At 39.2% G+C, this 26090-nt stretch overlaps 1 protein-coding gene across 2 annotated transcripts in view; it reads left to right on the top strand.

Annotated features, from left to right (window-relative positions):
* LOC141010098 (M1-specific T cell receptor beta chain-like) overlaps positions 1-24393 on the top strand; it is a 30658-nt gene extending 6265 nt beyond the window's left edge. Inside the window, exons 3-8 of one of the 2 annotated variants that reach the window (XM_073482912.1) lie at positions 4213-4224; positions 20644-20683; positions 22940-23257; positions 23355-23381; positions 23574-23680; positions 23784-24393. In XM_073482912.1, coding sequence (XP_073339013.1) covers positions 4213-4224; positions 20644-20683; positions 22940-23257; positions 23355-23381; positions 23574-23680; positions 23784-23810 — 531 coding nt within the window. In that variant the 3' untranslated portion in view covers positions 23811-24393. Of the gene's footprint in view, positions 1-4212; positions 4225-19682; positions 20283-20643; positions 20684-22939; positions 23258-23354; positions 23382-23573; positions 23681-23783 lie in introns of those variants that run through there. The other variant, XR_012180175.1, reaches the window with a different exon arrangement.
* Positions 24394-26090: the final 1697 nt, after the last annotated feature.

Raw genomic sequence — 26090 nt, 5'->3', positions numbered from 1 at the left:
ACTTCCTGTCTCTGTCTGTTTTCCGACCTTTTACCATGTACATACTGAAAACTTTAAAAGTTGACTTTACTTTAAAAAAAGAAAATCAGGAAACCAATGACCTCAGAATTACAAAGTAAAGTAGATTATTAAATTTAAGTTGTACGAGCTAAAAAGTTTGAACAACTTAATATTATTAGTCTACTTTACTTGGTAATTTTGAGGTAATCAGTTCCCTCGATTTTTTTAAGTAACGTCACTTTGTCAGATTTTAAATTGCACCTGTGTTTTCAATTTTGTATTTCTCTTTATTATTTATTTGCCTGCTTTTTCTTGTTTGCATTTGGGATTTTGAATTGTTCAACTTTGGATCTCAGCTCATCATTAAAGCCCACTTTTTTTTCTGCCTGGCTCTGTGTCTGTGTTTGGGTCCATTTTTGAAGAACTGTGACAAAATGAAAACGAGTATTTTTTGGTTGAATAAACATTTCATTTATCTGTTATTATTTCAATAAATATTATGTCCTGACAGACCTGAAACTTAACATAAACTTGTGTAAATACAGTGTGATAATAGTCAGTTTTATACCTTGAAACCAGTATATTGTTATAACTCTAAATGGGAGGTTCTGTCTGTGGAGCATTGTCTTCAACGTCCCACCTCCCATCATATAAAGCAGCATCAGAGCTTCAGTATGTCTGCGTCTCACTTTAGGACGATCACTATGATGACTCAATTTCTCATCACGTTGGTAGTCTCATCTCTTTGGCTTCAAGGTACAAGAACTAGACAGTGAAATAGATGTGTAGTTTTATAGATATTATAATTATCAATTATAAAACCTAGAAAAAGGCAGACAGAGATTTACACTGGCAAATCATTTTGTAGCATCTGTATTATATTTTTTTTCATCTTTCATGTGTCTGTATGTAATTCCTAAAACAAGGCATACAAACTATAATAAGTGTTGTATTTTCCTCTCACAGTTCACTGCCAGGTTGTGATCCAACACCCCGTCATCAGCTGGAGTTATGTGTCCAATTCTGCAGAGATGAACTGCAGCCACAGCAAAGATGTGTCTCATAACCAGATGTACTGGTACAGGCAGCGTCCAGGGGAGACCATGACCCTCATTGTGTACACGGCCTTTGGTGGAGATCCAGACTACGGGGAGCTCCCTCAAACCAAATATTCAGCCCTCAAAGACAGCGTATTTAACGGGGCTCTTACTGTGAAAGACTTGAAGCTTGAGGACAGCGGTGTGTACTTTTGTGCCGTCAGCAAACACAGTGATGTGAGAGGCTGGGGAGCTTGACAAAAACTGGTTGACAATTAATTTGATGAGTATTATTACTTTCATATCATTCCAGTAGGTGGAGCTGGAGCTCCATAAATACTGTTCGGTCCTACCCATGCAGCATACGACATTAAATGCATCATGTATAGATTTGATAGGAGCACGTTGATAAAGCAGTGTTCATTCAGAGAGGAGGTCAACATGCCAACATTAATCTTTCTTTCCTGGCTCATTGGTAATAACTTTATCCGTTCAAGAACACCACTTCATCCACTGTCTCTACACAGTTCATTCATTGTCTTTCTTTTTAGGTGTTTGTCTGGGTGTTGAAATCCACCAAACTCCTTCAGCTCTCCTCAGAAGACCTGGAGAAAATGTCCAGCTCGTCTGTAGCCACGAAAAGACCGACTACACGCAAATGTACTGGTACCAGAAATCCCCTGGAGACCGAGCTCTGAAACGCATTGGACATGTGTATTATGCCAACAAAGACCATGAGGAGTCTTTCAAAGAACATTTTAACATCACTGGTGATATGAGTGGAACGACAGCAAAGAACGGCTCTCTGTTTATATCCAACCTAAAGGCCCCTGAGCACAGTGCAGTGTATTACTGTGCAGCCAGCTCTGCACAATGACTTCAGATCCCCTCTCCTCCATACAAAAAGTCTCAACCAACTTTTATCAACATTTATGGTTTTGAATCAGAGCCTGAACAGGCCCCTCCCAGACAGCTGCTCTTGGTGATGTTTGCTGTCTCATCTTCACTTCTTTTTTAAACCTCAGTCAGCTCAGGAGAGGCATCATTTGGATCTCCATCACCCAAAGTAACAGTCAGGTTGATCTCAGTGTCTTAAAACCCTAAAACTCTGTGATACAAAGTTTGTTAACTAAATGCTTTTGAATAACAGTTTTATTCTGAAGGCATCAAAATGATCGTTTTTTTCTTTTTCTGTTGCCTGGCAGGTAATAACTTTTAGATTACACTAGTTTGAATTGATCATCTATCGCAATGTAAATATGTGCTTTATTTTCTCCGTCCAGGTGTTTGTCTGGGTTTCGAGGTCCGTCAGTCTCCCTCTGCTCTCGTCACAAAATCTGGTGTCAGAGTGCAGATTTTCTGCAGCCATGATAAAACTGACTACAGGGTGATACTCTGGTACCAGCGGTCACCTGGAGACACAGCTATGAAACTCATTGGATACTTGCACTACATAGCTGTCAACATGGAAGAGCCATATAAAGAGAATTTTACTATGTCTGGAGATCTGAGTGGATTTGCAAAGAATGGCTCTCTAATCATCCAAGTCACAGGACTGCAGCACAGTGCAGTTTACTACTGTGCAGCTAGCAAAGCACGTTGACGAAAAACCCCTCTCAACCTTACAAAAACTCTGCACTATTCAACAGCGGTTGAATTGAATGAGAATTGAATTGAAGCTCCCAAACACCTGCGTTTGTGGTTGTATTTTGGTTTGATGCAATCATATCAACAATAACTAATGTTATGTGATGTCATGTCTTTTTCAGTCAGAAAGTTATTTAAGTGCAATTTGTTTATCCAGAAAAAAAATATATCCAACATTTATTCTCAGGATTCTAGAGTTTTCTGATGTGTTTGGTGAGGTTTAGAAAAATATGGTTTGAGTATAAATAGACTTTATCTGTTTGTTTTGCATCCTGCCGAATAAATATATTTTGCATTGGTATGTGTAGATTAAAACACTGTTAATGCAGTGCCACTGGTCACAAAAATGAAACTCCTCCCAGCCAGCTGCAAGTACTTTGAAGTTTTCATCTTCACCAACTAGTGAACAGTGACGGTGTTTCTTCATCACTTCCCTTTCCTCTTTAACCTCAGTCCTCTCAGTAGTGAATTAAGTTGCTTCTCGACACGAATAGCGACGCGAGATTTCCAGAAACTGACGTCCACAGATTTGTTAAAAACAGTTTTATGTGTCATCTGAAGACTTATTCATCTGTTCTACAATGTGTGACAACGCCTGTATCATCTGCCTTCTGGTTTTCTGCTGCCTGTCAGGTAATAACTTTGAATGAGGGAATATTTTTGTTTTCATTTATCATCTATCACATTGTAAAGAATCTCTCTTTCTGTCTCTGTCCAGGTGTTTGTCTGGGTCTCGATGTCCGTCAGTCTCCCTCTGATCTCGTCACAAAACCTGGTGACACAGTGCAGATTTTCTGTACTCATGGAAAAACTGACTACTGGGTGATGCTCTGGTACCAGCGGTCACCTGGAGACACAGCTATGAAACTAATTGGATATTTGTTCAGCAAAGCCGTCAACATGGAAGAGCCATATAAAGAGAATTTTACTATATCTGGAGATCTGGGTGGGAATACAGCAAAGAATGGCTCTCTTATAGTCAAACCTGTAGGACAGGAGCACGGTGCAGTTTACTACTGTGCAGCTCGAGAAGCACACTGATAAAAATCCCCTCTGAACAATACAAAAACCCTGCACTATCTTTCATCATGCTTTTTGAATGAGACAAAAAAAATGCTCCCAGACACCTGCTGTTGTGGTTGTATTTTGGTTTGTTGAGTCATATCGTCATCAGTAAATGTTTCCATCTCATTGGTTTATTCTAATTAAACCAAACAAGACTAAAATATGATAAAATCTGTCAATAGCAACACATTTTTGTGGGGGAATCAGGTGAAAGGAGGAGTGTATATAGATATGTTTGATATGCAGCTACATGAAGCCACTCCTCCTCTCTACATCATGTCTGCTTCCTACTTAAATGTGGCTCAGTTTAGAGAGAAAGCTCAAACAGCAGCACCCTGTCTTCACTTAACTAACTCTGCATTTTATCCAGGACTTTAGAGTAACTCAGTGCTCCATGTCATGATGATTCGGCTTCTCTTTTACTATTTCTTAACAGGTAACAACTGCTTCGTTCTTAAATAAGCCATACTCTACTGTTTACCCTCACATCTAAAATTAATAATCTGTCCATCTCTGCTCACTGCAGGTATTTCTCTCGGGGTTCAGATCCATCAGTATCCCTCTGCTGTCTTCAAAAACGCTGGAGATAAAGTGCAGCTTTTCTGTACTCATGGAAAAAGTGACTTCAGAGTGATGCTGTGGTACCAGAAGTCACCTGGAGACACAGCTATGAAACTAATTGGATATTTGTACAGCAACTCTGTGAACATGGAAGAGCCATATAAAGAGAATTTTACTGTATCTGGAGATTTGAGTGGGAATACAGCAAAGAATGGCTCTCTTATAATAAAAGTTGTAGGACAGGAGGACAGTGCAGTTTACTACTGTGCAGCTCGAGAAGCACGCTGACAAAAATCCCCTCTGAACAATACAAAAACCCTGCACTATCTTTTATCATGGTTTTTGAATGAGACAGAATAAACTGCTCCCAGACACCTGCTGTTGTGGTTTTATTTTGGTTTGTTGAGTCATATCGTCATCAGTAAATGTTTCCATCTCATTGGTTTATTCTAATTAAACCAAACGAGACTAAAATATAATGAAATCTGTCAATAGCAACACATTTTTGTGGGGAATCAGGTGGAAGGAGGAGTGTATATAGATATGTTTGATATGCAGCTACATGAAGCCACTCCTCCTTTCTACATCATGTCTGCTTCTTACTTAAATGTGGCTCAGTTTAGAGAGAAAGCTCAAACAGCAGCACCCTGTCTTCACTCAACTAACTCTGCATTTTATCCATGACTTTAGAGTAACTCAGTGCTCCATGTCATGATGATTCGGCTTCTCTTTTACTATTTCTTAACAGGTAACAACTGCTTCGTTCTTAAATAAGCCATACTCTACTATTTACCCTCACATCTAAAATGAATAATCTGTCCAACTCTGCTCTCTACAGGTATTTCTCTCGGGGTTCAGATCCATCAGTATCCCTCTGCTGTCTTCAAAAACACTGGAGATAAAGTGCAGCTTTTCTGTACTCATGGAAAAAGTGACTTCAGAGTGATGCTGTGGTACCAGAAGTCACCCGGGGACACGGCCATGAAACTCATTGGATATGGATACGTACAGTTCAAAAACGACAGCGTTGAAGGGCCGTTTAGAGATCACTTCAGATTAACTGGAGACCTGCGTGACGACAAAACAAAAAATGGCTCACTTTCCATAATCGATCTGAAAGCACTTGAACACAGCGCAACGTACTTCTGTGCTGCTAGTCAACCACAGTGTGTCAAACACCCATCTGCTCCTGACAAAAACCTCCTCCCCTCTGAAAGTGGGTTAAAGAGTAAATTACTCTCCAGTGAGTTTTTGGGACGACACATATTAACAGCTTGTTGTCACAAAAAAACCTTTACAATCAACAACAAAACACCTCAAAACTTAACGTGAAAAGAGCTTAAATAAACATCCAATTAGAGTTTATTTTAATTTCTCAAAGCCACAGCCTTAAAGGCTCTAGGGTTCATCCAATTTAGATTTTTATTCTCTCAAAGAGTATAACCCAAGTTTCCATCTTTTCAGCTCAGGAGACTGATCTTCAAATAGAGCTGTTTGTTGATTGAAAATAAATTAATTGCCAACTATATTCATGATCAATTAATCATTTCGGTCATTTTTCAAGCAAAAATGTCAAACATTTGCTGTTTCCAGCTTCCTAAATGTGAGGATTTGCTTCTTGTCTTTGTCATTTATGACAGTAAATGAAGAGACTTTGGGTTTTGGACTGTTTGGACAAAAGAAGCATTATGAACACGTCATTTTGAGGTCTGGAAAATTGTGATGAGCATTTTAATACCCTAAATGATTGATCGTGAAAATAATCAGTCAGAATCAGAATTGCTTTATTGTCACGCACACAAGTACAGCAAAATTGAGTAAAGAAATAGTCATAAAAATAAAGACACATTAGGACTATGCGCGCCGCCATCCAACAGTATAATCGATAATTTAAATAATCATTAGTTGCAGCCCTGTCTTCAAACTCTGCACTCTATTTTTCTAGATGGCGATGCTCAGTTTTACAAGCTTAATGCAGAATAATTTACCTTGTTGAAAGCTTATATCAAAATCACCACAATGAGTGAATGGTCAAAAACCCTTCATATTCTTGAAGCGAAGCACCCTTTAGTGAGCAGGCAGTATTTCAGTGCAGCAAACAGTTATTGTACACCATGACAGAAAAGCCTCAATACGTCCTATGTACGCATGAAGCAAAAACTAGGGTTGTTCAAATACGAGTATTGGGTATACCTGATTAAAAAATGCTGGAATTCGTATCGATGAGTCTATTTTGTTGATCAAAAACAGGATCTTGATACTTCCCAGCAACGTCCTGTACAACAACTCTTTTACTACACAAGTAGCCACTATCCATAAATGGCAAGCAGGGAATCAGAATGGGGGTGAAAACATTATCCTGATACATCTTTAGCAACCTCCTCCTATTAGTCAATAAGAGGAAATGACAAAAGGAAAGGCAGATTGTTGCTCCTGAAAGACAAACAGACTGAATGAAAGAAAGTTTCTCGGAGTCAACATCTGCTCTGATTTCTCTACATCACTTCCTGCCCCTCCTTCTGATCCACAAAGCACAGCAGAGACTCTGACTGGTTCTCCACATTCAACATGAAGCCATCTCATCTCATCGTTTCCATCCTTACTTTGTTCTGGATTAAAGGTATTGAACATTCATGAAGACACTTTTTGGAACTGAGTTGACACTTTCTACTTTAGCACTGCTTAACATCGTGTCTTCATCTCTTTACAGGAGTTTACCTCGATACAGAAAAGCAAGTATCACAGACTCCATCTGAACTGTTCATGTTTCCAGATGGTGAATTCAACCTGAGCTGTTCACATCAAATCTCGAACTATGACACTATTCTCTGGTACCAGCGCTCACCAGGAGACACTGCCCTAAAGCTGATTGGATATGTGCGTTTTACAAGTCCTACTGTTGAGACAGCATTTCAGAGCCACTTTAAAGTGAGTGGAGATGGACGGAAAAAAGCGTATCTTCACATCCTGAAGGCGAGACATCCTGAAGACAGTGGAGAATATTTTGCAGCAGCAAGTATGCACAGTGATAAAGTCAGTGACTGTCTCGTACAAAAACCTCCATAATAACCCAGCAGATAACAGCACACCTACAGGAAACCACAAAACTCTGAGACTCTTCATTATTATGGTTGATTCATTAGAAAGTGTTTGTTTCTTTGACTGTGTACATTGAGGAAGGAAAAGATTAATGAAAAAAATCAAGAAAATATTTGAAGTGACTGTTCAGAGAAGTCTGAGAATTTTATTTAAGTATATTTTGTAAAAAAATAGTAGGGCTTCAACTAACAATCATTTTAATTGTCATTCAAGCTATTTATTATTTTTTCAAATTATAGATTAGTTGTTTGGTCTACAGAATATCAGAAAAAGGTGACATTAGACATTTGTGTGAAATGTTGTGGTGAATATCATTTGAACTGTTGTTGTAAAACATGTTTTGTGAGGTCACAGTGAATTTGACTCTACTCTCTCTACTCTAGAAAGTCACAAGGATATATTGATATATTTTACAGTCATAGTAATATTAAATTCCCTCAGATGATCCTTGTATGACTCAGAATAAAAACACTGAACAGTAGAGAGCAGTGAAAGCACAGACATGAAGACAGTTGTAAGCTCCTCCTTCCTCACTACAAATGTAGATATATTAATAACTCTGCATGTCTGTTTCAGTCACACGTCAGACTTGAAGCACCATGACATTGTGCCTGCATGAAGATTTTTTTTATATCCAGTGAAGATTTTGCTTAAAATGTTTGCCATTTGTTTTTTGTCTCTGTCTTTGCTCACAGGTAAGAGTCATTAGATGCTGTATGTGTAATCTCTCATGAGACCAATGAATCTGTGTTTACCTTCAGTCTGTTTATCTTCTAGATGTAGTGGTATCATCGCTCCTGATCAAACAATCTGTAAATCTTCTGATAAAGCCTGAAGAAAAAGAAGCCCGTCTAGATTGTCACCATGGAGACACCAACTATCCCTACATGCTTTGGTACCGGCAAAAGTCAGGAGGCCAAGGGACCATGGAGCTGATCGGACAGCTTCAATATGAAAACCCAATCCTTGAGAAGAACTTTGAAGCACGTTTCACCATAACGGGCCACGCAACTCGCCAAGCTCAGCTTATTATCTCCAACATAACCTCAACAGACAGTGCAAAGTACTTCTGTGCAGCTAGGTAGCACAGTGCTTCAGCTCCTCTGACTCCTTTACAAAAACCTGCTGGCCCAGTATCAAACATGCACCTGCATCAAATCTAAATGAAGTAGTGATGCTTGTATTTGAGAGCCAAGAGTATTTTTCACACAGTAGCTGCTGTAGTTTTCTATCCCTGCTCTATCAGGACATAACATTTTTAAAAAAAACACTAATACTATAGATGCACCGATTGATTGGGCAGAGACCAGAATCTTAGGTTGAGAACAAACAATAATTTTAATGTCAATTAACCGTTTTTTTTTTTTTCCCCAATTATAGATTAGTTGTTTGTTCTACAGAAAACCAGAAAAAGGGGAAAAATGTCAGATGACTCAAATGTCTTATTTTGTCCACGACTCAAATTTAGTCAGGTTGCTGTCATCGACGAAAAAGAAATTAGAGAAAAGAAACCAGAAAATATTCACGTTTATGAAGCTGGAATCATCTTAAAAACAGACACAACATTAAAAACATAACATTCTAGATTTTAGGCTATAAAATGCTGAGGTACAACTTCTCCTGGCTAGGAGCAGAGACAGTAAAATGTCTGTTGTAAACATTTAACATCACACCTTTTTTAAAAAAACATTTGTTTGAGTTTAGATCCGGCTGACTCCACACATGGCCAGAACATTTTTTGCAGAATATAATGATGTCACAGTGAAGTTGACCTTTTGGATATAAAATGTCATAACTGCATAATTTTATCCCATTAGACATTTGTGTGAAATGTTGTGGTGAATATCATTTGAACTGTTGTTGTAAAACATGTTTCGTGAGGTCACAGTGAATTTGACTCTACTCTCTCTACTCTAGAAAGTCACAAGGATATACTGATATATTTAACAGTCATAGTAATATAAAATTCCCTCAGATGATCCTTGTATGAATCAGAATAAAAACACTGAACAGTAGAGAGCAGTGAAAGCACACAGACATGAAGACAGTTGTAAGCTCCTCCTACCTCATTACAAATGTAGATATATTAATGACTCTGCATGTCTGATTCAGTCACACGTCAGACTTGAAGCACCATGACATTGTGCCTGCATGAAGATTTTTTTTATATCCAGTGAAAATGTTGCTTAAAATGTTTGCCATTTGTTTTTTGTCTCTGTCTTTGCTCACAGATAAGAGTCATTAGATGCTGTATGTGTAATCTCTCATGAGACCAATGAATCTGTGTTTACCTTCAGTCTGTTTATCTTCTAGATGTAGTGGTATCATCGCTCCTGATCAAACAATCTGTAAATCTTCTGATAAAGCCTGAAGAAAAAGAAGCCCGTCTAGATTGTCACCATGGAGACACCAACTATCCCTTCATGTTTTGGTACCGGCAAAAGTCAGGAGGCCAAGGGACCATGGAGCTGATCGGACTGCTTCATTATGATAACCCAACCCATGAGAAGAACTTTGAAGCACGTTTCACCGTAACGGGCCACGCAGAGCGCCAATCTCAGCTTATTATCTCCAACATAACCTCAACAGACAGTGCAAAGTACTTCTGTGCAGCTAGGTAGCACAGTGCTTCAACTCCTCTGGCTCCTTTACAAAAACCTGCTGGACCAGTATCAAACATGCACCTGCATCAAATCTAAACTGCTTGATCAAGACATAGAGATGCTTGTATTTGAGAGCCAAGAGTATTTTTCACACAGTAGCTGCTGTAGTTTTCTATCCCTGCTCTAAGAGGACAAACAAAGATTTAAAAGACACATCGGACACTAATACTATCACTTCATTTTGAGATTTGTGTGAGTGAGAGTGAGAGAAGGTCCTGTAACCTTCAAAATATAGAGATATAAATTGTGCTTGGAGTTGCAGACTAAAAATGTCGTGATATCATTTTAAGGCCATATTGCCCAGCCCTTCTCTGCTAATGAGTCTGGTCGACACCCATGTGTAGGTCCTCCCTTTGGTCTATTTAACACGACAGAGATTCTGATGTCATTTCCTCCAGTCAGATCTGAAGTGATGGCTCACTGTATTTTCATTCACTTAACTTCCTCTTCATAAGTCAAAATGATCGCAGGCTTCACCACCTTGACTTTCTTTATACTCTGTGCTGCAGGTAAAGTCCTGAAAAAAAATCTGTCTTCCTCTCATTAAATCTGTGATGAAAATATTTCTGGTTGCTTTGAAGCAACTTTTGATTTCACCTGTTTTACAATAACATAACAAACAAACAAATATTGACATGATTTAGTGGACATTTGTTAGTAAAAGCTTTCCTGTTTTACTTGTCTTTCAGATGTTTCTCAGTCGGTGCTGATCACTCAGTGGCCCGACTACATCTCCAGTGTTCCCGGTGGCTCGGCAGACATGCACTGCTACCAGAATGACACAGATTATGACTATCTGTACTGGTACAGAAAGCAGAGAGGAAAAGCTTTCCAGTTAATAGTGGTCATAGTAGCAGGCAATGTAAACTTTGAAGAAGGATTCAAAACTGGTTTTCAGGCAGTGAAATCAACGGAGAAGCACTGGTCTCTCACAATACCCAGCTTTCAGAAGGAGGATGAGGCTGTTTATCTGTGCGCTGCCAGTCTACACAGTGATGTGGCAGACCTCAGGACTGTGACAAAAACATACAGCGAGGAGGCTGCTCATTGTTCTGACACCTGACTCACATGAATTATAATCAAATACAGGAAGGAAGATCATATTTACCACACACATTGTTACATTTATATTAATGGGTGGAATGGAAGGTAGAAATAATGGGAATAATGTAATTTGACCTTTGGCTTCTGAACTCTAAATTTTAAATCAGTTCATCCTTAAGTCATCGTGGACAGAACTTCCATCAAGACGTTCTTGAGATATCGCTTTCACAAAAATGGGACAGACAGATGGACAACCCAGGAAAAAGCAGAACTGAAGCAGAGACTTAAAAATATCACAACTCCTCAGTCTTAGATGAATGTTATCTTCTGCTGCTCAGCTCTCTACTCTAGAAAGTCACAAGGATATACTGATATATTTAACAGTCATAGTAATATTAAATTCACTCAGATGATCCTTGTATGAATCAGAATAAAAACACTGAACAGTAGAGAGCAGTGAAAGCACACAGACATGAAGACAGTTGTAAGCTCCTCCTTCCTCATTACAAATGTAGATATATTAATGACTCTGCATGTCTGTTTCAGTCACACGTCAGACTTGAAGCACCATGACATTGTGCCTGCATGAAGATTTTTTTTATATCCAGTGAAAATGTTGCTTAAAATGTTTGCCATTTGTTTTTTGTCTCTGTCTTTGCTCACAGGTAAGAGTCATTAGATGCTGTATGTGTAATCTCTCATGAGACCAATGAATCTGTGTTTACCTTCAGTCTGTTTATCTTCTAGATGTAGTGGTATCATCGCTCCTGATCAAACAATCTGTAAATCTTCTGATAAAGCCCGAAGAAAAAGACGCCCGTCTAGATTGCCACCATGGAGACACCAACTATCCCTACATGCTTTGGTACCGGCAAAAGTCAGGAGGCCAAGGGACCATGGAGCTGATCGGACTGCTTTACCGTGAAAACCCAACCCTTGAGAAGAACTTTGAAGCACGTTTCACCATAACTGGCAACTCCCTGCGCCAAGCTCAGCTTATTATCTCCAACATAACCTCAACAGACAGTGCAAAGTACTTCTGTGCAGCTAGGTAGCACAGTGCTTCAACTCCTCTGGCTCCTTTACAAAAACCTGCTGGCCCAGTGTCAAACATGCACCTGCATCAAATCTAAACTGCTTGATCAAGACATAGAGATGCTTGTATTTGAGAGCCAAGAGTATTTTTCACACAGTAGCTGCTGTAGTTTTCTATCCCTGCTCTAAGAGGACAAACAAAGATTTAAAAAGACACATCGGACACTAATACTATAGATGCAACGGTTGATCGGGCAGAGACCGAAATCGTCACTTCATTTTGAGATTTGTGTGAGTGAGAGTGAGAGAAGGTCCTGTAACCTTCAAAATATAGAGATATATATTGTGTTTGGAGTTGCAGACTAAAAATGTCGTGATATTATTTTAAGGCCATATTGCCCAGCCCTTCTCTGCTAATGAGTCTCGTCGACACCCATGTGTAGATCCTCCTTTTGGTCTATTTAACACGACAGAGATTCTGATGTCACTTCCTCCAGTCAGATCTGAAGTGATGGTTCACTGTATTTTCATTCACTTAACTTCCTCTTCATTCATCAAAATGATCGCAGGCTTCACCACCTTGACTTTCTTTATACTCTGTGCTACAGGTAAAGTTCTGAAAAAAAATCTGTCTTCCTCTCATTAAATCTGTGATGAAAATATTTCTGGTTGCTTTGAAGCAACTTTTGATTTCACCTGTTTTACAATAACATAACAAACAAACAAATATTGACATGATTTAGTGGACATTTGTTAGTAAAAGCTTTCCTGTTTTACTTGTCTTTCAGATGTTTTTCAGTCGGTGCTGATCACTCAGTGGCCCGACTACATCTCCAGTCTTCCCGGTGGCTCGGCAGACATGCACTGCTACCAGAATGACACAGATTATGACTATCTGTACTGGTACAGAAAGCAGAGGGGAAAAGCTTTCCAGTTAATAGTGGTCATAGTAGCAGGCAATGCAAACTTTGAAGAAGGATTCAAAACTGGTTTTCAGGCAGTGAGTTCAAAGAAGAAGCAATGGTCTCTCACAATACCCAGCTTTCAGAAGGAGGATGAGGCTGTTTATCTGTGCGCTGCCAGTCTACACAGTGATGTGGCAGACCTCAGGACTGTGACAAAAACATACAGCGAGGAGGCTGTTCATTGTCCTGACACCTGACTCACATTAATTATAATCAAATACAGGAAGGAAGATCATATCTACCACCCACGTTGTTTCACTTACATTAATGGATGGCATCGGAGGCAGAAATAATGGGAATAATGTAATTTCTTAATATTAGAGATTAGTTTATGCCTTATTATTCATTTGTGTCAAACTTAAAACAATCTAATCAGTAATTTTCCATAAATATAACACAATATTTTACATCAGATCTTGTTTATTTTATGTCCTTTTAATGTTTAATTAGAATACACAGGCATAAAAACAATGCATGAATTTACTTTTTATTATTTCAGTGTATGTTTGTGTTTTTCTTACATTTGACTGCCTACAGTTGTGCAAATTACTGTCCTGAAGAGATTCAACCAATAGGTGGAGGCACTGCACATGAAATAAAGTTTTATCATGAGAATGTGATGATGAATTCACACACACACACACACACACACACACACACACACACACACACACACACACACACACACACACACACACACACACACACACACACACACACACACACACACACCGTCATTACCCAAGCCTTTCTTTTCTCAGGGCAACACTTTCCTCTCGTCGGTGCTCGACAATGTCTTGCACACCACTGCACACATTTATCTTCTTCTGGTTTACATGTAAGATCTCAAATTTCATTCTAAGTAACATTAAACTACTTATTAGTTAAGTTTAAAATGCAATAAGAATAATATAAATATCCTGTTAAATACATGATATAAACACTGCATCTTCTTGTCTGTTGCTTCAATAACATTTTCTTAATCTGCTTTTTCCACAGGTCAGGTGAGCGCCGTTACATTTCAACAATCTCCTCCTCAGATAGTGAAGGAGAACAGTGAGGTTCACATTGACTGCAGCCATGATGATAGTAACCTGGTAATGATGTTCTGGTACCAGCAAAGAAAGGACCAGTCTATGACCCTCATCGGGTATGGGTATGAAACTTCCCCCAACTACGAGGGTCAGTTTGAAAAACAATTCAAGCTGACAAGAGAAAACACAGTGAAGGGGAGGCTGATCATTCTCAGTGCAAACCTGTCAGACTCGGCTGTTTATTTCTGCGCTGCCAGTACACAGTGATGTGGTTGAACGACACTCCCTCACAAAAAACCCTTCAGCTTTGTGTCTCTTTTCATACAGGCTCACTGAAGGCAGCCCGTTTCTCCTGCAGCAGACGACCAAACCTGAACGATGTCTCCATTTGTGATTGGATTTCTTCTAATTTTGCTGCCATGTAATGAAGTTACTTCCAAAAATACTAATTTAAATGTGTTTTTATGTTTTTGGCTTCTGAATCAACCACTTCTTTTAATCTGTTTTTCCCATAGATCGAGCTACCGGCGTGACATTTCAGCCATCTCATCCAAAAATAGTCACTGAAAAGGCCACAGTGGACTTACAGTGTAGTCACAATGACAGCAGTCTTACTGGCATGCTCTGGTACCAGCAAACAGAGAGCGGTCTCATGAATTTAATCGGATACAACTTCTTCGGCAGTGTTGCGGTCAATATGGAAGAGTTTGAAGATCGGTTTGAGATTACAAGAGCAGACATCCAAACAGGAGCTCTGATTATTCAGAGCGTGAATCTATCAGACTCGGCTGTGTATTTCTGTGCAGGCAGTACACAGTGATGTGGTTTATTGTCACCCCACTACTAAAAACCCTGCTCGCCTTTTATTTGTTGTTTTCTGAGGGGCAGGCTGGTTCTCAGGTTCTCAGTAGCTCTCTGTATTCACACATAGAGAGCAAATTTGAATATGGATACACTAGTTATTGGAAAATATAAGAAAACAGATTATATACAGGCAAGAGCTGCCCTTCAAACTATAGACAGTGTACACAGAACAGTTTGTTAGTTACTATGTGATGTACGGGCAGTGCAAGAGTGTAAATCCTGTAGAGAACGTATATTCAGAAGGGTTATTTGTATATAAACACAGTATTAAGAGTATGTGTAAAGAATAGCGTTAAAAAAGTTGTAAATAACGTCTTTTTAGATCAATTTGTGATCACTGCTTCCAGAGTCTTATTGAGATATATGAAGCCATTTTATTTATCTTTAAGTTGTTATTTTGCTGTGAAGCTCCAGAAATGTTTTGTGGAGTACAAAACTTTACCTTATTTTCAATCAGCACGAGGGTGAGCAGATAATGACTGAATGTTCATTTTTGGGTGAACTTGTCCTTTACTTACTTGAATCATGGTGGTTCAGGTGCTGGTTCGGAGCCATTGCCATCTATTTGCTGGTCAGTGGTAGAGTTTTCATGATCAAGAACCAACTACAACCACTTATGACCGCCATTTTTTAAAACCAGAGCTAATTTAACGTGTTCTGACATATCCACGGCAGAATAATCAAAATACTTTTTCACTATGGACGCCAAATTGAACAGTGGTCAGAAGACCAGTCATGTTTGGATGCCAATGTAGGCATGCAAAGCCAGGAGCAACACTTGTAAAGAGTTGATGCAGTCCGCCATAGTTGTTCCTGGCAATGCTGGGAATTTGGAGACATGTACAGTGACTGCTCTCATCCCTGTGGAAAAAAAACAAAACGTTGAACCAACCTGAACCAGCACTAGCATCAGCCCAGAACCAGCACTTGGTTCACTCTGGTTGAAAGGGCATATAAGTGCTACAAATTCAGCCTAAAACACTTTAATACTCACACATGAGAGTTCATATTTTACCCTGTCACCACCATCCAAACTAAATGAAAAATATGTTGATGAATCACGACAAGGAATCAACTCACAATGTCAATTTCACTACTACACAACAGTCACGACATCAACTACAAGACAGCAGGAGAGCGAACATGTTAGCCAGCAGCCCCATGACCTTTAAGTTAACCAATTGTTAGCTTAGCAAAGCGAACACCCAATGAACAATGTCTAAACTTCAACTCATGATAGCCTACATGTTAGCACAACAAAAAAAAGGTTTAACTTGGTAAAGAGCACTAACTTTTGGCATCTTAGAGAAGTGAAGTATTTAAGAAGAGTCCTACTCTGTTAAACCCAAATTCAGACAACAGCTGAACGGACTTCTAGCGATAACAGCTGGACAGGAAGGTAAGCTTCAAATGCAATGTGACAAGGGGAGAAAAGAGTGTTCACGGCGGTCTTACAACTCACTTTAAGTCCAACATGCCCAGGGATGCACAGGTAGGCGCAAGTACATTTGCACAGGACGTGAAAATGACGTTGCAGATGCTGGTTCAGATGCTTTTCCGCCTTGATGATGCTTGATGTCTGCAGCATTACATTTATTAAAGATCAACATCTGGCACTGGAAAAATCATGTGACCTCCTGGTTTGTTTGTGCTGAACAGATTCAGCCTCATTCAGGTGGAAGAAAGCTCATCGCTGACATCATGCTGATCTCAGTCCTTCATCTGTCACTTCTCTTACACTCAGGCGGGTTTTATGTATTGTCTTATAATGGATTTTCTAACTAACGGGTGCTTGAATGTGCAAGTTCCCATCGCATTTGCACGTCAATTATCTGTATGGATTTACTGTTTAGCACATCGATGAAACATTATCCTTCATTCTCTGCAGGTCTCACAGTCGTAGTCCTTCAGTCTGGAGATCAAGTGTCTAACCCAGGAGTCTCAGTAACGTTGGAGTGCAGCATGGGTCCTGAGATCAACATGGGCAGCTACACCATGTTCTGGTACCGACAAACCCACTACGGAGCTCCAGTGCAGTTTCTCATCAGAGAGTACGACCAAACTGCCGGGCACTTCCAGTCCTCTATCAAAACAACGGAGAACAGCTTCACTCTTCAAATAACTGAGCTGCTTCTCAATGACAGCAGCACCTACTACTGTGCTGCCAGTCACAGTGATGCACACAGAGCAGACAGTCATACAAATAACAAGTGTGACTGTCACAGATGGTACACAGGCAGGAAGGAGCTGTGGCTTATTTGGTGTTTATACTGAAGTGCAGTTGAACAATAAAGAAATGATATCATTTATTCAGCCCTGAGAGTAGAGTAAGACACACTCTCCTCCACTCCTTCTACGCTACTATTTTCGCAGTGTCCAAACTTTTTTTGGATTTGAGGTCAAAGCAAAATGCATCAATCAGAGGTTTTTGTCCGTGTGTTTCAGCAATCAGATTGTTTCACGTCAAATCGGTTACGAAAGCAACATTTGATATCAAACATCCGGTGATTGCTTTTCTCTTTACCAAGGAACTCAGAACTTGCAGTTGCGGCTCAGCGTCCACTAGGAGATGGAGGCTGTACAGAGAAACTTGTACGAACCCGTGAAACTATATGAACGTATGAAAGAGCTCCTGGTTAGAGAAACACAGCTTTGATTGTAGCAGTGCAGTCAGGTCTGATTTTTATAAAGTCTGGATAACTCTGTAATCACTGTGGCAATGATCGTCTTCTTGGCTGCAGTTCTGATCTTCTCCAGTAAGAGCATTTCTAAATCAGCTAAGAGGATTTTAACCAACAGACTTTCTTGCTCACGTTATTGTTTGTTCCCTTTTTTTTCTTGTTTTCCAGATTTCTCCTTCTGTGTGAAACTTCACCAGCCTCCGTTTGTAATCAGCCGTGAGGGCGACCCGGCTGTAACACTGCAGTGTGAACAAGATGACGATCAGCATTTCTACATGTACTGGTACAGACGAAGCAGCAGTGGGGAAATACAGCTAGTGTCATATTCTCTTGGTAAAAATGCGCAGGCCATTGAAGCTCCCTTCAGCAAGTCCAAGTACACCATGTCCCGGCCTGCAGTGCAGACTTCCTCTCTGCGTATTCACCCCGTTCAGGCTGCAGACTCAGCTGTGTATTACTGCGCGTCTAGTCGAGCACAGTGGTTCAGAAAGCCTCAGCAGCTAAACAAGAACCTCAAGAAGAAACCAGAAGGAGAAGACGAGTAGGAGGAGGGATGAATGAGGAAGGTTATGAAGGGCAACTTACATTAATGCGAGATGAAAATAAAAGCTGGGACACCAACTAAAAGAGAAAAAACAGAACTGCCTCAGTTCAGTGATGTTCCTGCGACACCACAACGCTGATCGGTTCAGATAAGTAAGCAGGTGGTAACACTGTAAGGTTTACAGAACATTATTGCCCTGTACAGTGTCTCATCTGTGTCACTCAAGTCTGCAGTGTCTATTATTTTTTAATTCTGTTTGCAACCTGTCAATATCAAGGAACAATCACACTTAAGAGGTTAGTATACACTGACCTCTGCAGGGTTCATCTGAGATTACACGTAAGTGTAGTAGTTAAAAGTGGAAACACAACTTTCCCCTCTTGCTCTTCCAAGTGGTGTTATTGTCGGTGCCAAGAGTAGCAACTACGAGCAACACAGGTTCAAAGCATGAAACGAGTCTATAATGGAGATCAGAAAATGTAGAAAAAGTAAAGAAGACTAATTATTTTAAGTTGTTAAAGTTTACAGTGTAAGGTGTCCTTGAGTGCTCTGAAAGGTTCCTATAGTGAAAACTGAAATGTTTAGTAAGTTAGAGGATATTTTGTTCAAGCATGTCACAGCATCTGGTCATGTTCTGAATATCTTTAAAATATAATAAATATAATAAAAACTAGATCAAAGTTGTACTAAAATCTGGTGATGCAATACGTTCGTAGGTAAGGGAACGATATCGTAACATTAGCCATTATGACTTCATGATGTGTGCAACACATTTTTAACTAATGATGCATTATGATAGATGACATTTTCCTTCATCTCATTAATTATGCAATCGTTAGTTATATAATTACATAACTTAAAAACATGTTATGCCTCTTACATGTATGATTTTATAGACTGGACAGATTTTTTGGCCACTTGGGGGGCAACAGAAGAGTTACGCACACATTCAGTAGCTGCAGAGCAACATCAGTATTAATTTGGAGTTGCGTCTCAGCCTCTGTCTGATATTTGATTTCTTTTAGCTCTGTTTTGCTCTTCACCAGCTGCTATGGGATAAATCTGGTTCTTTAGCTCCATTGTGTTTACCAACTAGATGCAAACATTGTCTGCCTGCTGTTTAGTGCTGCTAAGAGACACAGATAAGGAGCTAAGAGGATACAAAGGTAACGAAAGTGCTGTAAAACAAAAATAATGAGCTTAAAGACGTTAAAATGCTTCATAGAATTGAGAGGGACTTTGGGTTTATCACGACATTGGAAAGTCGTTAATGAATGTTTGTCTCCTCTCTTCTCTGAGAACTGGGAGGATAAAGAGGTGTGACCAGCAGTGATGTCACTTCCTCTGAGGAGTGACAAACAAACCCAAACAAAGACCAGTTTATCTTTACCTCCCCTCTTTTCTTGCTTCTTTTCTTAGCCGTCACAGAAATAGCAGCAGTCAGGTTGGAGCTCGTTCAGCCGTCACCCAGCCCGACCTGCACAGCTGCTCCCACAGACACACAGAGATGGAGGCTGAGATACGGAGGAGCTGGGTGGGGGAAGGAGAGGGGGGAGAACGAAAGCAACCTCAGGTTTTTGTGTGACGGTTTTTCACCGTGGGGACAGGGGGCCACGGTGATACATTCCCATAGAGCCGTCGTACAAAAACCTCCTCCCATTAACACCCATTGTTTAGACGGCTACATGCTGCCTAGGAGCAGAAAAAACAGTAATATGAGGGTTTATGAGATGCAGGAACACTTTGATAGTGAAAAGTCAATTAATATAAAGGTAACTGGATAGAAAAAAGTTAATAAAATGACTTTCAGGTCCCATGTGGAGCATTTGAAGGGCTCTTTTATTAATCTTCACAACAAACAGAACAACTTTGGACATAATGAAGCTCCTCCTGCATGTTTGAAGCTTCTTCATCCTCTGGATTATTAGACTGTCTCAACATGCTGATTATGGAAAGTTGTGTGACTTTTTGTTGGAGGAGACATTCAGTGTGACACTGGAACTGAAGCTTACTTTGGAAAGGGAACAAAACTCACTGTTCTGGGTAAGTTGAAGCTTTTGCAACTTCAGTTCACTGAAACAAAACTTAAATAGTCAAACTGTTAGTATGAAAGTGAACTAAAAGCTGTTTGTATATAAAAACTAAAGTATTGAGCTGAAGTGAAAACACTGTGACATTCACTGATCCTGCTTACTTCGGCCAAGGAACCAAACTCACTGTTTTAGGTAAATATTTCACATCACTACTGTATTTTAATAGTATATTTAACTGTTTTTGGTAAGTTAAAGCCTTTTGCAATTTCAGTTCACTGCAACATAAATAGTCAAACGTATTGTATAAAAGTGAAGGAATAAAAACAGCTGAAATATTGAGCTGGAGTGAAAACACTGTGACATTCACTCAGCCTGCTTACTTTGGCCAAGGAACCAAACTCACAGTTTTAGGTAAACATTTCACTTCATTACTGTATTTTAATAGCTATGACAGTGCTTTAGAGCTTCAGTATTCACTTTCTAAAGAAAACTGTGGTAGAGAAAGACACAAGAGATTCATGCAGAGTATTTCTACACTGTGGCAATGCAGGAAGCATACTTTGGCAAAGGAACAAAACTCACTGTTTTGGGTAAGTCAGTAATGAAAATAAATGTGGATGTATGTAACAACCTTTGTAACATAAGTAGTGCCTTAAAAATCATAATGTATTTGGGTCTCCATAGCTGAGGTTAGGTTAGGTTCGATGCTTTTTGATGTTAAGCTGAAGCGCTGTGTCAATTACGAAGCCTACTTCGGCCAGGGAACAAAACTGACTGTTCTTGGTGAGTAAAACATTAAACATAGTTCTGATTAATTTACCCTTTAAAACATAATAAGTAAAAAATGTTAAAGTATGTCTAGGGCAAACGAAGCAAAGTAAAAGTAGCATCTGAGGCTGTTTTCAGCACTGATAAAGTGCACTGTCTATGGTGGTTTTGAGGCTCATTTCGGTGGAGGAACAAAACTGTTTTAAGTAAGAAATCATTGTAAGGTTCATTAAATATTTCTCAGTTGTGATTTTGAATGATGTTTCTGACTCTTAATTTCACGCCAAGGCTCCACTGACTTCTAACAACCAATCATTAAAGCACAATTAAAGCTGTTACTTGGCTAAATAATCATAAAATAGCCACAAAAGCATGTGAATGTTTAAGATGTGAAGGCTAGTGAAGGAAGATTTGACTCTTTTGCGAAACAAAGGGAGATTAAAGTTTTTACAGTCAAAAAGTGACAAAGTTGGAATAATCTCAAAGTGTCAGAGACAAAGAGAGGCTGTAGGAAGAGGTTTTTTCACGGTTGAAAGTCTCTGTGCTCCTACACTGAGGCACATTTTGGAGCTGGAACTAAACTCACAGTTTTAGGTAAGAAAACCTGCCGCAAAAACATCTCAGAGCTTCAGTCACAGGTTGTTTGTATGTTAAGATTATGGGCAATTTTAAGATTATGTTTATTAAACACTTTATTTGATAGTGAACAAACTGTACTAAACTTGAAGTGTGAAAGACGTTCTTGGAGAAGTTAGTTTGTGTCAGTAAAATCAAGCCTTCTCATAGTCTGTTCTTCAGTTAAAGTGCTGCAGCAATAAAAAAAAAAAATTGGCCCTACGCCCAGATTACTACTCTCACATCGAGTTGTGATCATGTCTGTGAAATACTGTGAGTTACCAGTCAGAAGCTTACTTTGGACCTGGAACTAAACTCACTGTTATAGGTAAGACGGTAAAGATTATTGGATATATACAAACATAATATGTCAAAAGGTAGCAGTGCAAAATATATGGAATTATAAGAGTTTTTTGTTTGATTTATGCTCTTGAATGGACGTTAAATCAGCATTTTAATAGTGTCGAGAAGAGATTCAGTTTGGTTAGAGCTTTTCCTCAAATGGAAATGTATGTGTGCACAGCTAAATGTTTGTAGTTGATTTGAAAAAATAGTCGGTTTATAGCTGTCTCTGCTGAGAGGTTGAGTAGTTTTTCTATAGTCTTGTATCAGTGTGAGCAGCTACCAACATGCTCACTTTGGCAGTGGAACCAAACTGACTGTATTGGGTAAGAAAACTACAAAAATCACATGCATTAATGTTTGTTTCTGACCTTCATTTAACCCAAATCTGCTAAGTTAGATAATGTGTTTTCATAATTATTAGCGATTATGTTATGCATGTGTTTGTTGTCAAACGTGCCAAGAAAATAAAATGTATAGATTCAGTTCAACAGCAGAAAAGTCAAACTTAATCGATTACTATTATAGTTATCTATTTTAAAAAGGTGTTTGATGACATTTGTCTTCAGCAGTAAAACTATTCAAAACAGTCAACATCATCTAATCTGCAAAACAGTATTTCTCTACTTGCATTAGTCAAGAAGAGAAGCGACAAAAACTGAAAACTTAAAAAGTAAAACAATCTGTCGGTGAGATAAATGATGGATTGCTTCCATGTGAGTCAGTGTTGTGCTCTGGAAATTATCCTGCTTATTTTAAAGAAGGAAGATCACCGCAATAACATAAAATCAAACATTTATCGATAAGAAAAGAATAAAGAGTGAAACCTGTGATGTTGTTTTTGTCGCTATAGCAGGTAAAACTGTTCATGTTTCACTGCGGATGTGGTAGATTTTGACAACGCAGCTTTAATTTTGTGATTTCTGTCTTTTGTCTTTGCAGAACCAGGTCTTAATGTCACTGCACCAACAGTGAAAGTGCTCAAGCCTTGCAAAAATCAAAAGGGGAATAAGACCTTAGTTTGTGTGGCCAGTGGATTCTACCCAGACCATGTCAGTGTGTCCTGGGAGATCGACGATGTCGTTGTCACTAAAGGTGTGGCGACCGACAACGCAGCCCTGCGGAATGGCAGCTATTACAAGATCACCAGCAGGTTGAGGGTCACAGAAGAGGTGTGGTACACAGAAGGCAAAAAATTCCACTGCGCTGTCCGTTTCTACGATGGAACAGGTTACATCTATCAAAATAAAACAATTAAGGGTAAATAATCGACATTCTTTTCAAACTCAGAAATGATCTGAATCTTTCTGCTGTGGAAAACATCTGTCCTGATCTAATCTGATTATTCTTCTATTAGGTAAATGGAAGGTCGTGCTGACCACAGGTAAATATATTATTATCACACACAGAAGAAAACATCCAAGAAATGTTCTTTTTCACATGTGAATTACCTAAATTACTACATGGCTTCATTTCACATGTGAATCTGAATTTCCAAATGTGGCAACAGCTAAGTCTTAAGTGCGTTAACTATATCAAATCTTGTCACTCATCGTAATGTTTTAACTTTCTGCAGATCAATATTTGTGGATTAGTCGGGCTGCCGAACTCTCCTACAGCGTTTTGATCGTCAAGAGCTGCATCTACGGAGCCTTCGTGGCGTTTTTAGTGTGGAAGCTTCAGGTTTGTCCTTCTCTAACCCTGTACTTGTTATCCAACATGCACAGATTCCTTTGTGTTAACTCTCCATGACATTACAACATTGTGTCCTTTCTGTCTGTTGCAGGGTTCAACTGGAAAGCAGGACGACTGAGAGCTGAGAACTGAACACATGATCTTCAGGAGATGGGTCGCGCCAACAACAACAACAACAACAGCCACTTCCGGGTAGAAAATCGGCGGTTCGTTTGCATTACGCAGATATGTGAAATCAGCAAACTTGTATATTTCTGTTGTCATTCCAAGCCATGATTGTAACATGTGTTTATTGCACGTACTATAATGCTTTGCGAGCATCTTTGATATCTACACAACAAGAACCTCTCAGACTAAGTGCTTGTTTTGAGTAAACTCATGCTTCCTTACTTTTCTTTAACAAGTACATTAGCTCTCCAACCTAAAGTTGGTGAAAGTGTTTTTTATGTGATATGAAAGCATCAAACATACATTTTAGATGACTTACACATGGAAAAAGACAATTGAACTGTATGTAAGTTAATATGTGGTGTAGGGGTTTTCTGCCGTAAACAAACATTGTGATTCGGTCTGTACATATTCTTATTACAAAATGAAAAGCATATAAGAAGATTTAGCATGAATTTCTTTCACCAATTCTGTTTGCATTTTTTGAACTATTTGATGCTTAATTTCTTTCTCAATAAAAGTATATCAGAGGATCTCGTCACTCATGCTATTTCATTCCCTCTCTTTTGCTCTGAGTATCTGCTTACAGATTATGATAACCTGTCCTAGGAATGACACACAATGTGGATATGAACCAGAAAAGTTTAAAGTTCAAGCTGGTATGTTACGATATCTTTTAGCTGCTCGGAGTTGTGCAGATGTGCAGTTTGGACACCACCCCCCATCCCACCATGCTGTCACATGTCATTTCGACACTGAACATCACTTTTTCCAGAGATAGTGAGGTATTTTTAGCTGTTCACCCACCAGCTTCTTTTCTGAGAAACCAGTTATTTCTCACCAACATGATGGTGAAACACCGTCAGAAGCTGTTTGTTTAGTCATAACATTTTCCGATAAGCAAACTGAGAGGCGCCTCAAGTTTCTCTGAAAGCATTCGCTTGATAAATTAAATCAAAATGATAATAAAATGGGTTTAAAAATCATTTGAACTCGTGAAAGTGGATTTATCGGAGCTGTATGCGTTTTTTCCACGTTGCATAAATGGCAGAAGCTTATGATTCTGTTTACATTCTGTTTATGATTAAAGTTATAACTTTAGTTCAAACAGTGTCAGAAGGAAAATAAATGTGTGTGAGAGTGAGTCTATCACACAACAACAACAGGAAGTCAACCGTCTCATCTGTGCAAAGAAGAAGGTCAAAGCTGTTGTTGGCGAGGGTTTGAAACCCTGCAGGGGAGCAGAGAGCGGCAGCAGAGGAGAGGATGTGGTCACACAGCAGCCTGCAGATCGCTCTCTGTGCTGAGAAATGACGAAGGTGCGACCTTCCTCTTCACCGCAACCTCCGGCTCACACCTGCATCTCTGCACCCAACAACCCCGCACTGCACATCTCTGAGCAAACAGCTGCTAACACTTCAGTTTCTGTGTCAACTGAAGCTAAACAATAGACATAAGTGTGTAACATATTATATAGAGTCATAAACATACACAACAGCTGTTTACTGTGATCTGGTGCAGAAATTTGCATTATTTCTTTATGTCGCAGATGGAAGATGTGAGATGTCTATGACCAGTAATGAATAATTAACAAAATAATAAAAAAAATGAGCCTGTTTTAAAGTAATTTCTATAAATCATCATGATGTGAGTCACTATAAACAATAAGACAAAAAATATGACTATTTGAAGCAGATCACGGTCGTTAACTAAATGCTTCTGTCTCAGCTGCTCTCCATTCACATTTGATCTTATCAGTAAAGCCCACAGGTGGACTCGCACTGAAATAACACTTCTACTTTTGTCTGCCATTTGTTTGAAAAACATGTTTGTCCTTAATGAAGTCACATAAACAGGAAACAGTGTCTGTGAGACCGCAACAGAAACATGGCGTGTCTGACATCTGTGAGCTAGATTATTATATCACCTCCTTCAAACCCTGAGCCTGCATTACTGTTCAATTCTGAGAAAAAGCTAAATCACCAGTAAGCTTAAAGACTGTCTCCTAATAAAACGGTGATAGTGAATGCGAGGCTGAAATGATAGTTACTTTTTCATAAACATGTTTAAAGATGTTAACTGAGTGAGCAATCTGAATACAGCTATGCTTTTTAATAAATTTGACATTTTCCACGTGGGTGATTTTGTATTTGGACCTAAACTAGACTGTCGATCAGAACCACGTGGAAACACCAGAGCCTGAAGACTTCAGCTGGCCGATCGTCAGGGT

The sequence above is a fragment of the Pagrus major genome, chromosome 16 (assembly GCF_040436345.1).
Source record: "Pagrus major chromosome 16, Pma_NU_1.0".
Taxonomy (NCBI): Eukaryota; Metazoa; Chordata; class Actinopteri; order Spariformes; family Sparidae; genus Pagrus; species Pagrus major.
This window is presented reverse-complemented; position numbering and strand designations above follow the sequence as displayed.